The sequence below is a fragment of the Zosterops lateralis genome (genome assembly GCF_965231275.1).
Source record: "Zosterops lateralis genome assembly, chromosome: 16".
NCBI classification, from domain to species: Eukaryota; Metazoa; Chordata; class Aves; order Passeriformes; family Zosteropidae; genus Zosterops; species Zosterops lateralis.
This window is the reverse complement of record NC_139776.1, coordinates 2218258-2231300: the sequence shown is the minus strand read 5'-3', so window position 1 is coordinate 2231300 and position 13043 is coordinate 2218258. Positions and strand designations below refer to the sequence as shown.

Genomic DNA, 13043 nt, shown 5'->3' with positions numbered 1-13043 from the left:
TGTAAAATTATATCTCCCTCTTCCTCTTTTCACAACGTCTGATGACACCAAGGTTAAAGTTTACAAATTATGTCTGTAAAAACATCCTAAATATAGAAGGGCCTTGTCTTGTGACACTTAATCCTTATTTCATGCAAGACTTTTGTGATCTGGGTAAGACACCAAAAGTTTCAGCCCTGGATCTATTTTATTTTATTTTATTTTATTTTATTTTATTTTATTTTATTTTATTTTATTTATAAATGAGCATCCAGCTCATTTATTTTACTGTTTTAACGAGCAGCCACCTTTCTTTCATTTTTGTAAATCAGTTTGTTGTTCTTCCTCCTTCTCTCCCTTGCCCTGGTGTGAAGTAGAACAGTTTTATTCCACGGAGGAGCCCAAGGAAAACTGGATCTGCTCCTGACTTCTTCCTTTTTTGGGGATTTCTTTGAAAGGATTTCCTCAAATTATGCTCTAGTGTCTCTGCAATGCTGCGATTCTTCTCCCCTTCCCATCCCTGCCCCTCCAGAAATTAATTTCAGCACCAAAACCCACAGAAATCCTGGGCTTAAAATCCAGCCTTGGGCCAAGGCCTCCTCTAAGACAACATGGAAAATACTGTCCATTTTTGGTTTTTTATTTCAGTGGCAGTGCTGGTGCTGAGGAGGCAGAGCAGCCTGACAGGAGCTGCTCCCCTTTGGAACAAGGAGCCTTCACATCTCTCATTTCTCACAGACCTCACTCTGCATTTCCTGATCTGCTCCTGTCGATATCAAAAATGCCAATTTCCTGCCTTTCATGGCTAATATGAAACACCTCCAAGACATTATCTGATAGGGTTTGATTTTTTTTAATTTTTTTTTTTTTTTTTTTGCCTGGAAAATGTAATATGAATATTTTTTAAGAAGTGTTTTTGTCTGCCTGGCTGACATCAAAGACCCCACCTGCTCTGGGCCACCGGGCCCGTTGTGCCTTGGCTGCAGCGCTGTCTCAGCCACGTGTGGGGAGGAAAATTCTCATTTTACACCCACAGAGCAAAGCCACACATTGCTCAGAGTGTTTCTGAGGCTTCCAGGCTCTCCTGGGTCCCTCTGAACTGGGCTCAGCCCCAGAGCTGTGGTTGTTGCTGCAGCCAAGGTGAACTTTGGCAATTTTCACCAAAGGATTGTTTTAAAGGTGAACTGAGGGAAATCACCGTGAGAAAAGTCTTGGGAACCAACTGCTGGGGCAGCAGCTCAGAGCTCCCAGAGACAACATTAATCTTTTTTTGTCAATCCTTTGTGTCCTGGGAGAGCTCCTGCATCCCCTGGGTGCTGCAAAGTGGCATTTCCCAGGTGACAGGACATGGGTGGGGTGTGTGAGGTGTTTGTGCAGCCCCAGCCCAAACCTCTGCTCTCCTCTGACCCCTCTGAGTCTGCTGGGATGGACTATAAACTATATTATCACCTATATTATAAGCTCTATTATCAACTATATTATCAACTATATTATAAGCTCTATTATCAACAGTTATCAACTATATTATAAGCTATATTATCAACTATATTATAAGTTATATTATAAGCTCTATTATAAACTATATTATCAACTATATAAACTAAAATATAAACTTTGAACCATATAAAAATAGATATTCTATATATTTAATATATATTAATATTGTTATAATATATTAGTATATATCATATTATTAGATAGGATAGGATAGGATAGGATAGGATAGGATAGGATAGAATAGAATAGAATAGAATAGAATAGAATAGAATAGATGTTTTTATATATAAAATATGAATATGAATATGAACCATAAACCCACTGATCCCCTCCTTCATGTTCTCCTGCACAAAGTCAAGCTGCTGACTGGAATTTTAAATTCATAAAATATGAGGAAATATTTACCCACATATATCTGTCTCTGGATAAAGAAATCATTCCAAAAGCTCCTATTTAGTGAGGAGTTGAATCTCCTGGTCAAACCTGAATGTATTAAATGGGTTCTGTGATTTAAACATGGAATTTTTTTAAGATTGATTAGGAAGAAGAGGTGAATAGAGTGGAAAAGGCAAGCAGAAGGATTGTCCCCTCTCATTCTTGTTTCCCCAAAATGAGACAGGCTTGAACATTTATTTTTTATTTTTAACTCCAAGAGGTGTATTTGCATTCTGTTTCTCTAGAGTTTCTGCTTTCAGGGTTTCCTCTGAAATCACGAGATCTAAAAATGTTTTTTTGTTTTGAATGAAAGCCGAGCCTGGCGTGTGAGCACATAACCCCCAGGCCTTCAGAGGAACACCAAATATTTCAAGACTAAATGGTAAAATTCCCAGAGCTGGAAAAATACACAGCATTAAGCTTGGGCCATGGCCTGAGGGCAGATGTGAGAGTTCCAGCTTTTCAACATGGTAAATTTGTGCTGTTTTAATGATGGTAATAAATAAAGCCATATGGGTCTTTTTCTTTCCATAAGAAAAAAAAAAAAAAGAAAATCCTATTTGCAAACAGATTTCCTGGCAAAAACCACCCTCATTTACTGCTTTCCAAACAGTGACAATTTCACTGTCTGATCCTTTGTTTGCCAGGTATGTTTTTTCTTGTGTGAACATCAAATATTTCCTGAACTTCTCTGAGTTCCACAACCTTCCCCTTTACTCCAGACAGGTGCTTTGTGATTGTGGTATTTTGGAAGATTTCCTGTCTCTTCTTTTGCACTTGTACATGAATTTTTTCTATGATGTTCTGGCCTTCCACTGTGTTGTTAAATTTTTTGGTGGAGTGTTGCTCATTCAGGGAATTCCAAGAGATTTGTTGCTCATTCCAGGGAATTTTTCATCTTTTGCTTTATGATCTCTTTTGATTTTTTGTCCTCTCTCAGATCTTTTCCCTGCAGTTTTTGGGGTGCAGACCCTGGGGGTGTTTCAGTGGGACTCCTGTGCCCGTTCTCAGGGATGGTTCCACCTCTCAGTCTTTGCTCATGGAACTCCAGCAGCTCCCTGCGAGCCCTTCCCTGAGCCAACACTGCAGGAGCTCATCCCAAAACCTGCTGGGGCAGCAGGATTCCTCCCTGCCACCTGCCCTTTCACTTTGTTTTTATTTTTTATAATTTTTACTGATCTCCTTCTGCCCTCTCCTATTCCCCGCTCCAAAATAACCCCCGTTTGAAACTTCTGCAGACTTTAAACGCCACGGAGAAGCCTCTTGCCCCATCTGAGAGTGACCCTGGGGGCCAAAGGAGCAAAGAGGGCTCCAAGGACAAGAAATCCACGGTGGATCTGGGCAGGCAGAAGGGCAGGGAGCAGCCAGAGCCCCGAGAGCCGCCGGCAGCCGAGCCCGACTCCGTCCACAACGGTGGCGACGCCAAGGAACCCTCCTACAAGAAGACAGAGAAGAGGCAGTCCCTTGGAGGGTTCTTTAAAGGCCTTGTAGGTTCATTTATCTTCCTTTTTTTCCTTTTTTTTTTTTTTTTTTGGGTCGTTTTCCAACTGGTTGAAGCGCTCAGGGTCTGATCCGGGGGGAATTTGTGTGTCAACTTCACCCAAAGAGCTTGGGACAAAAAACAGCAAAGTTTTGGGACAGGGAGGAAAATTCAGGCCTTGGGGGGCAAAAAGCAGTAGGGTTTTGGGGAAGGGAGGAAAATTCAGGCCTGGGGGTGGCAAAGAACAGCAAAGTTTTGGGGAAGGGAGGAAAATTTAGGCCTAAGAATGCCAAAGAACAGAAAAATTTTGGGGGAGGGAGGAAAATTCAGGCTTTAGGATGCCAAAGAACAACAAGGTTTTGGGGAAGAGAGGAAAATTCAGGCCTCAGAGTGGCAAAGAACAGCAAAGTTTTGGGGAATAGAGGAAAATTCAGGCCTTAAGGTGGCAAAGAATAGCAAAGTTTTGGGACAGGGAAGAAAATTCAGGCCTTAGGGTGGCAAAGAGAAGCAGGGTTTTGGGGAAGGGAGGAAAATTCAGGCCTGGGGGTGGCAAAGAACAGCAAAGTTTTGGGACAAGGAGGAAAATTCAGGCTGCAAAAAACAGCAAGGTTTGGGGAGAGGGAGGAAAATTCAGGCCTTAGGGTGGCAAAAAGCAGCAGGGTTTTGGGGGAGGGAGGAAAATTCAGGCCTTAGAGTGCCAAAGAACAGCAAGGTTTTAGGACGGGGGGAGAATTCAGGCTTTAGGGTGCCAAAGAACAGCAAAGTTTTGAGGAAGGGAGGAAAATTCAGGTCTCAGGGTGGTAAAGAACAACAAAGTTTTGAGGAAGGGAGGAAAATTCAGGCCTTGGAGTTCTGACTAAAGCAGGGATGGTTTGCCCAGGTTGTCCCAAGGCTGGGTTTGGGGTTTGTGCCTTGGCTCAATGTTCCTGCACATTACAGGGTGTTCATGCAGGGAAAGTGGGGCTGGGTTACCAGAGGAACCTGCCCCTGTGGTGCTGCAGCTGGGACATCCCAAACAAAATCCCTGCAAAACAAAATCCCTGCAAGCTCAAAACATCAAGGGAGGTGATCAAAATCAAAACTCCTTTATGGAGTTTAATGAAGTGTAGAATTCTTCCAGGAAGGGAGATCTGAAGGAGTGAGGAAACACCTCCAGAATTCATGAGAGACACAGAGAGAGGCAGGAAAGGTGGCTCAGTTTGAAAGGGCAAGAAAAGCTTTTAGATCAAGGGAGGAGATTGTGAGAGGTAAAAAGACAATTTGAGGAATAAAACAGAATCACTGTAGAGGAAGTAGAGATGTTCTGTAGGATTTTATTTTATTTTTTTCTGCTCACCTCAGTTTGGCTGTGCAGTCCCTTATCTTCTGCTGCAATTATAGAGAGTGCTCCTGCAGCTTCTTTCTCCCATTAACTGTTTAAAAAAGGAGTTTTTTACAACAGCAAAACTGATTTGGTCAGTTTATTGTGCTTCAAAGTGGCAGCAAACCCCATAACAATGGGGTCTGCATATGGGAAAAAACTCTCATGGAAAATCATTACCTGTCTTTGAATATCCTCAAGATTACCAAGAGCTAAGAAACTCATTCTGCAATGCTAAAAAAAAAAAATAATAATAATCTCCTCATCTCCAAGGTGATCAGAAGGTGTAACCATTGATCTGAAAGTATCAGATCAACCAGTGCCAGCATTGCCAGTTCAAGATAACAACTCACTTATCTGGGAACAACTCAGAAGGAAAATTCAGCTTTTTGTTGATAAAATGGGAACAGGAGATATTAAAGGGAGGATCCAGCCTGTGCTCACTGAACAACTCCTGTATTTTAACACTCCCCTCTCCTGGGCCCTGATTCCCCTGGGAATGGCACAGAAATGCAGATTAGAACCCTCCAGCTCCAGCCTCTGCTCCCAGCTGGGCTAAAAACGCTGGAATTTTGGCTAAAAACACTGAAATTTTGGCTACAAGTGGAGCTATTTATACAAGCAAACAGCATCACTGCCTGGCTGCAGGGTTTGAGCACTGATAAAATTGTTCCTATGGTAAAAGAGATTAATTTATAAGCTGTAGCAAATGTATTTAGGGAGTCTTTAAAAGATTAGATTGGAAAGAAGAAGGAAAGGAGGGAAAAAGGATGAATAACTTTGTTTCCTGAGCTGGAATAACTCACAGTCCAGTTGTCAGGAGCTCGGAGTGCTCAGCACATGGAAAAATATTGGGATTTATTCTGATCAGAGTGTGCTGCTGCACAAAATTTGGGGAAAAAATACTCCAGCTCCTTGATTTTTCTGTGTGTGCCCTTCAAAATGCTCTGCCCAAACCATCACTGTCACAAAGCCCTGAGCTCCTGAATCCCAGGGCAGAGCTGGAATTTTTTCCATTAGAAAAAGGCAGAACAAAGTTCTTTCTTCCTGTTCCACACCGGGCTTGGAAATTCCAGTTGAACCAGAATCCTCAGCCAGTCTGATCTTCCTGCTTTAATCACCTTGAAAATGGGTGCAGCAAGAGACTGCAGTGAGCAAATAACAGTGAGCTCTGCTAAATGAGTGCTAAAAAATGGGAATTCTCTCCTCTCCTGTCTCCTCCCTCCACCCTTTTATAGGAGGAAAGGCAGATTGGATCATCTTATTCCCTGGATCAGTTTAGAAGTGACTTCTTTATGCTCAGGAGCTGGCAGAGCCCATCACAGGAGGAAATCTTTACATGATGGGGAGGTTTTTAGGGATTTCTGGGTGAATTTGGAATGAGCAGCTTCTCAGGCAGGAGCTGGAAGTGGCAGGGCCCATCACTCCTCTGAAGGGGGAAATCTTTACCTGATGGGGAGATTTTTAGGGATTTCTGGGTGAATTTGGAATAAACAGCTCACTTAGTCTTGGTTGATGGATAAATGATGGATTTGCTGCTGTAAATGGCCAAACCTTTTTATTTTATTCCTTTTATTCTGCTCTAGAGCATCCTCCAAACTCACCATCAGGGGAAGCAGAAGCAAAACCACTGCAGCCACCTGAGCTGCACAAAGTTCCAATCAGTTTTTAGATGGGATTTTTCAGTCCATTGTGATCTTTGGCTGCTCTTAGATCCTCCAAGGTGAAACATTACAAGAAGATCAGCGAGGTGGAGCTTAATCAGTGTAAAAACCTCTCTGTTTTTACTCCCCTGAAGGGTATGAGGAAGTCGAGACCTTTCACTCTCCAATCGTCCTGAAGTGGGTGACTCAGGTTTCCAGGAAAGGACAATTCCCACATTATTCTGCCCGGTTCCTCTCCCAGGGAAAGCACAGAGTCACCTTTAGCTTTGCCAGGCTGCATTTTGTGCTTGATTTGGGTGACAAACAGCCCTGACACCCCACAGTGGTAACACTGACCTCAAACTCTGCTCGTGGCTCCGTTTTGCTGAAGTTTTGGCAGCTGCAAGGCCAGCAAAATTAGGTCAAGCACCTCTAAAGCAGAGCCAAGTTTTTTTTTTTTTTATCAGCCAGTGAGAAATGCAGTTGGTATAGTTAGAGCTATACATTTCCTCCATCTAAGCTGGATTAGTGCCTTGGAGCGGCTCCAAACCCAGAATTAGGTTTTGCAGTGTAAAAAAAAAAAAAAAGCTTTATCACTCCAACATTGTCGAATACCTGTCATGCATAAAAGTATTTAATGTTCCTTTAAGCTCGAGCAGAGCAGGCCTGGCTATAATACACCATTCATCATGCCTGGAGGACTCTGAGCAGGGTTGCACTGAAGCGTTTAGGGCAGGGAAATTTTAAAAAAAGTTGTGCCAAAACTCAAATACTACAGAAATTCAGCAGCCTGGCTCTTCTGTGTGAGCCCAGCCCCTGAAAACAATTGTTTCTATGCCAATTATATTAAAATTATATTAATTACATTATAATAATTATTATATTATAATACAATTATATTACTATTATATTAATAACAATTATATTAAAATTACCCCCACACTTAGGCAGAAACTTGGTGTGGTTCTCATGATGCAGATGGTGCTTGTATTAAATAAAGGATGAATGAAGAGAAGCAGGGAGATTAAATCAGTGAGAAATATCCGGTAGCAAAAAATTCCAGACCTGAGAGTTCTGAAACACTCAGAAACGTCTCTAAATGTGTCTTAAAGGTGTCTCCTCTCATTCCCACAGGGCTCCAAAAGGACATCGGATGCAGAAGTGCAGACAGACCCCGTCTCCATCCTCCCTGCTGCCAAATCCAAGTAGTGCCCGGGCCTGGCTGCAGGAGGGAGGCTCAGCATCTCTCTGGGAGCTCCTGGCAGCAGAAGCGGCTCCTTTTCCCTCCCAGGGCTGTCAGCAAACTCCGGGGTTGTTTATCATCACTGTCACCGGCAGGGTTTGTGTCTCACCTGTAGGAAGCGGCTCTAAAAAGATCCCCCCAAGAAACGCGTTTAAAGGCAAGTGGTGCGGATGGTTTGAAGCGTGGAGAGGAGTCAGGGATGAGGGTGGAAGAGAATTGGAGAAATAAACTGCAGAAAAAACAAAGTATGTGATAAAGGAGGGCACAAAGCGAGGCACGGGCGGTCAGTGCTCCAGTTTGGAGAGGCTTTGAAAGGAAAATCACAAATCCTCCCTTGGAAAAACGTTCTGCTTCAATGTGAAACAGCCCAGGCCTTCTGGGGGGGAGTTTGGACAGAGCTGAAATTAGAGCTGAACCCTCCCATAGAACCCGCGGTGATCACATCCTGCTCCCTGCCCGTTATTAATGGAAATTAAAACGCTAAAATGCAAAAAGCTTGATGTGATTGAGGCGGCTCCTCTCCTCTCTCTCTCTCTCTCTCTCTCTCGGCCGGGCGAGGTGGGATAACAAATTAAAAGCTATTTAAGGTTCTAATGGGACACAAGAGGGCAGCCACGTCCCCTAAGGCGAATTAATGTTCCTTAGTTCATAGGAAACTTAGTCCTTCATCCTGATACCTGTTTATATCCGTGCTTGTAATTAATCCTAATTAAAAGAAAAAAAAAAACCAAAATCAAAGCTGTTCAGGCAGCTGTCTGCTTCACAAGACTCCTGTAATAACTGTAGTTAATAAATTTTACAGAGAATTAGGATTTCTGTTGGTTCAGTCCCAGCCTGTACAGGGAACCATTGGCCTGACATTTTAATCCATCCACACTGATCTTAATGATGTAATATTGTATATTTTGGCGTCCTTATCTTTAAATAAACTAATATTTATCCTTTAAAACAAAAAAATCTGTCGCTGCTTCAATTTTCAGACAGAGTTTGTGGTTTACATCCGTGTGCTCTGGTGATGGATGTGACATTAGGGCATAAATCAGCACAGACAAGCCTTTGATATTCTCTCTTTATTTCAGTGAAGATTACACCTGGAAAGCCAGGGAGAATTCTGTAAATTCTGCACGATTCTGTTCATAACTGATCAGAGAGGACAGAGGTGAAAAGCCCCTGCAGTTCAGTGGGATTTTTGCTCTGGGTTCTGCAAAGCTGCAGGTTTGAGGTGCCCAGCCAGAACTTGCTGCTGGTTCTGTGCACAGAGAGCACAGAGTAAAGATCCTTTAGTTATAATTAGTTCTTTATTTATTATTTACTTGTAATTCTGCTCCTCTCCCTGGCATTTCAATGCCTTTAGTTATAATTAGTTCTTTAGTTATTATTTAGTTATAATTCTGCTCCCCATGCCTTGTAAAGTTATTATTTAGTTATAATTCTGCATTTCCATGCCTTATAAAGGGATTTCAGTCCATGGTGATTTCTCACAGGATTCCAGCCTGATCCTCAACCCCCTCCCTGTCCATCTGGGCAGGACCAGTGTGAAAGAAGAATTGGGGTTGTCATACCCAGCTTTGCTCCAGGAAAAGAAATAAATAAAATTTGTCTTTGCATGACATGAGATTGAATTGAATAAAGTCAGGGTGAGAAGCCCTGTGGTGACACAGGGTGTGGGAGTGCCAGGGGTGGGACAGGGCTGTGCTCAGAGCAGAGGGACAAGGTGTGTGATCTGCTGACTTCACCCTGCTCTGGTTACCTCAGACAGAGCATTTCAGTCGTTTTCAAATAAAAATTGTGATGGTGATTATTATATTAGCACAGAGGTTTGGGTGGGAAGGGACATTAAAGCTCATTCCATCCCACCCCTGCCATGGCAGGGACACCTCCCACTGTCCCAGGATGTCCCACCTGGCCTTGGGCACTTCCAGGGATCCAGAACAGCCACAGCTCCTCTGGGAATTCCATCACACTCCTCCCCACCCTCACAACCAGGAATTCCTCCCCAATATCCCACCTAAACCTCCTTTCTGGCAGTTTGAAACCCTTGGAAATCCTCTCTCTCCATCTCCCCTGCAGCTCCTTCAGGCCCCACTGAGATCCCCCCCAAAGCTTTTCTTTTGCAGGCTTGAAAATACAAAATATATCTATATATTACTATATTTCAGACTGTGTAGTTATTAAAGAATCTTATCTTTTGGACAGACCAGACCTTCTCTGGAGGAGAGGAGCTCTCCCACCCTGGGAACAGCCCTGTGCTCAGGGCACTCTGTGCTCTGCCCCTTTCCCTTGGCAAAGGGGATTTGAGGAGTCAGGAAACGCTCTTGGCAAAGAAATAAGCAAGAGTTTGTATCTAATTATATATAATTAATTAAAATAATATAAAAATATAATATAAATAAATATATAAGGGAATGGATCAAAATTTGCAAGTTTTTTTTGTAAGAAATTCTGGCTTAGAGCACAGGGAGGTTTATTTGGCCCTCAGGAAGAGCAGGGAGGTTCTCCCTCTGTGCCAGGTGTCCTTCCCGCTCTGATCCCACTCTCTGCATTCCCAGGGAGGGAATTCTGTCACTAAAAGACACGAAATGAAGGACACACACAGTCAGGGCAAGAAAAGAGGGCAGTTTATTTGAGCCCTTGATTTACAGAGATTTTGGACAATGACCATGGATTGGAGGATGAGGTTTCCACCTCTCCAACCACACTGGTCAACCTAGAAATCCATCAGTTGCCCCTCCTCAAGAGAAGAGCAATAGACACGAAGTTTATATTCTATCACTTTTCTTTACCTGAAATCTGTAAAAAAAAACTCTACTACAAAAATGCAAACATCAAAAAAGCTAAAAAAATAAAATAAATAAAATAAAATAAAATAAAATAAAAGCTGCAGAGCTATAAACTCCTCTGAGAGTGCCTGGAAAGCACCAAATCTCTCCCTGCCGACCCTGCCAGACCTGTGTCTACCCTCTGAGCAGGATCTTGTCCCTTAGAAATTTAAAATTCTTGACTTTAGGAGCTGAGTCTGCTCCCCCTGAGCCAGGACTGACCTCCAGGGTTTGTGTCTCACAGCTCTGCACCCACAGAGTGTTTGAAGAGCACCTGAATGACTTTTTTCAGATATAAATATTTACAGCTGGCTTTAAAGCCACTCAGTGCAAGAAAATCCAAAGTTTTGTGATGATGCGACAGGAGATAAACACCGCGGGCACCGAGGCTGGAGGTGGAATAAATCTGAATTCTGCACAGTCACACGCTCTGTGAGAGAATATCAGTGAAGAATCTGGATTTGTTATAGCTCCTCCTCTTCTGGATAACACACCCCGGCCTTTACTGGCAACTTGGGCAGCTCAGCAAGTTCTGAGAACACAAAAACAGGAAATTCTGCAGCAGCCCCGGCCGAGGCTGAAGATGCGCACGAATTCCTGAAAGAAGCGACACTTTCTGAAAAAATCAGATTATCAAAAGCCTCGAAGAAGAAGAATAAACCTCTCATCAGCACTTTTTGCTTTTCCTTAATCATTTCCTATTAAATCTGTCACCTGCTGAAGGGCAAAGAGGAGAAACCTTCTTGCACAGGAAGCACCAGAGATTTGACTTTAAACCAGAAAGGGACGAAGTCCAAATTCCATTTTTATCACAGGTGATGCAGAACCCAGCAGTGCCCCTTCACCCACCTGCACACCCTTTATTCTGCTCACAGGGATTGATAAAAAACAAACCCTGGACACGATGACATTTAAAACACAAAGCAGAGTTTTGCAGACTCAATTTTTGTGATGTTTGTGATTATTTCACTGGAGTTGTCTGGAGCACGGAAGGGAAGTGGGGGTGAAGCTGCAGAATTTTCACTTTATTTTTGCTGTCAGCAGTTGGGAGTCCATTGGAGAAATAGATTCTGAGCTGGTATAGGCTGGAATTTTATTATTTTATTTTAGAATTTTATTACTTTGGTGGATTAAACTGAAGTAGCCCAGAATGTTGGGACTCTGTCATCACAGGGAGGTTTTTCTCTCTGTAGCTTTTGAGCCTTGGCAATGGCTGCCATGAGTGAAGGAAAAAAAAATTGCTTGTAAAATTGAGTTGAAGTAATATTTTATTTTATTTTATTTTATTTTATTTTATTTTATTTTATTTTATTTTATTCTTTTTATTTCTTTTTATTTCTTTTTCTTTTTATTTTATTATTTTTTTATTTTATTATTTTATTTATTTTATTTTATTTTATTTTTATTATTTTATTTTATTTTATTTTTAACCACCACTGCACGTATTGAAAAGTCACGTAATTATCCAATGCCCTGTTCAGGAACTCATCAAACTCAGTAATCACAACTGGATTACTTTATTACTCCCTGTTTATTGGCACAAAATGCTGTATCAATATTCACAACCCCAGTCACGGAGCAGAACCAGTGTTAGATGTTATAGAAAAAAACTTCTCTTTACCCCAAGAACCCAGGACTGGGCCACACCAGCAGGACTTTGGTGACCCCAGCAGTGAGTGGGGCAGCCCTGGCAGAGCCACAACCACACAAATTTAATTCCAACGAGACTAAACCCATGCAAAGGCTTTTATTGCCATTGTGATTACACTTTAAAATATTTTTTTTTTGCTCTCTTCTCCCACTCTGCTGCCTCCACACAGTCCTAGAACAGTAAAACTGCCAGGTAAAAATGAGTTTTTGCCCATGTCCATCTGCTCAGGGGGGTCTGCAGGTGCCAGAAGGGGTTAAGGGCTGCTCTGGGCTCAGCCCAGTTGGGAGATTTAATCCCCTGAAAGGGATGGGGAGGGAGGCAGAGGGGCTGGATTTTCCCAGGAGCAGGTAAGGGTTGTGTGTTTGGGGCATTTTTTGTCTTTTTGTGCCTTCCCAAGGGGACAGCAGTGAGGTGATGAGAGGGTTTTATGGGTCCAGATTTCCCTGGAGTTTGTGGGGCGGTTCCTCTGTGGTTTGTGGGGTGAATCCTCTGGAGCTTGTAGGGTGATTCCCCTGCTGTTTATGGGAGAATCCCCTCTGGTTTATGGGGTGATTCCCCTGTGGTTTGTGGGGTGAATCTTCTAGAGTTTGTGGGATGATTCTCCTGTTGTTTATGGGGTGATCTCCTGTAGTTTGTGGGGTGATCCCCTGTGATTTATGGGGTGATCCCCTGTTGTTTATGGGATGATACCCTGTTGTTTGTTTATGGGATGATCCCCTCTGGTTTGTGAGGTGATCTTCTGTTGTTTATGGGGTGATCCCCTGTTGTTTATGGGATGATTCTCCTGTTGTTTATGGGGTAATTCTCCTGTTGCTTATGGGGTGAATCCTCTAGAGTTTGTGGGGTGATCCCCTGTGATTTATGGGGTAATCCCCTATTGTTTATGGGGTGATCCCCTATCGTTTATGGGGTGATCCCCTCTGGTTTATGGGGTGA

General features: G+C 42.7%; 1 protein-coding gene across 1 annotated transcript in view; it reads left to right on the top strand.

Moving 5' to 3' along the window:
- Nucleotides 1-8571, top strand: part of BCAS1 (brain enriched myelin associated protein 1) — a 42957-nt gene extending 34386 nt beyond the window's left edge. Inside the window, exons 11-12 of the mRNA XM_083873168.1 lie at nucleotides 3150-3398; nucleotides 7529-8571. Coding sequence (XP_083729294.1) covers nucleotides 3150-3398; nucleotides 7529-7603 — 324 coding nt within the window. The 3' untranslated portion in view covers nucleotides 7604-8571. The remainder of the gene's footprint in view (nucleotides 1-3149; nucleotides 3399-7528) is intronic.
- Nucleotides 8572-13043: the final 4472 nt, after the last annotated feature.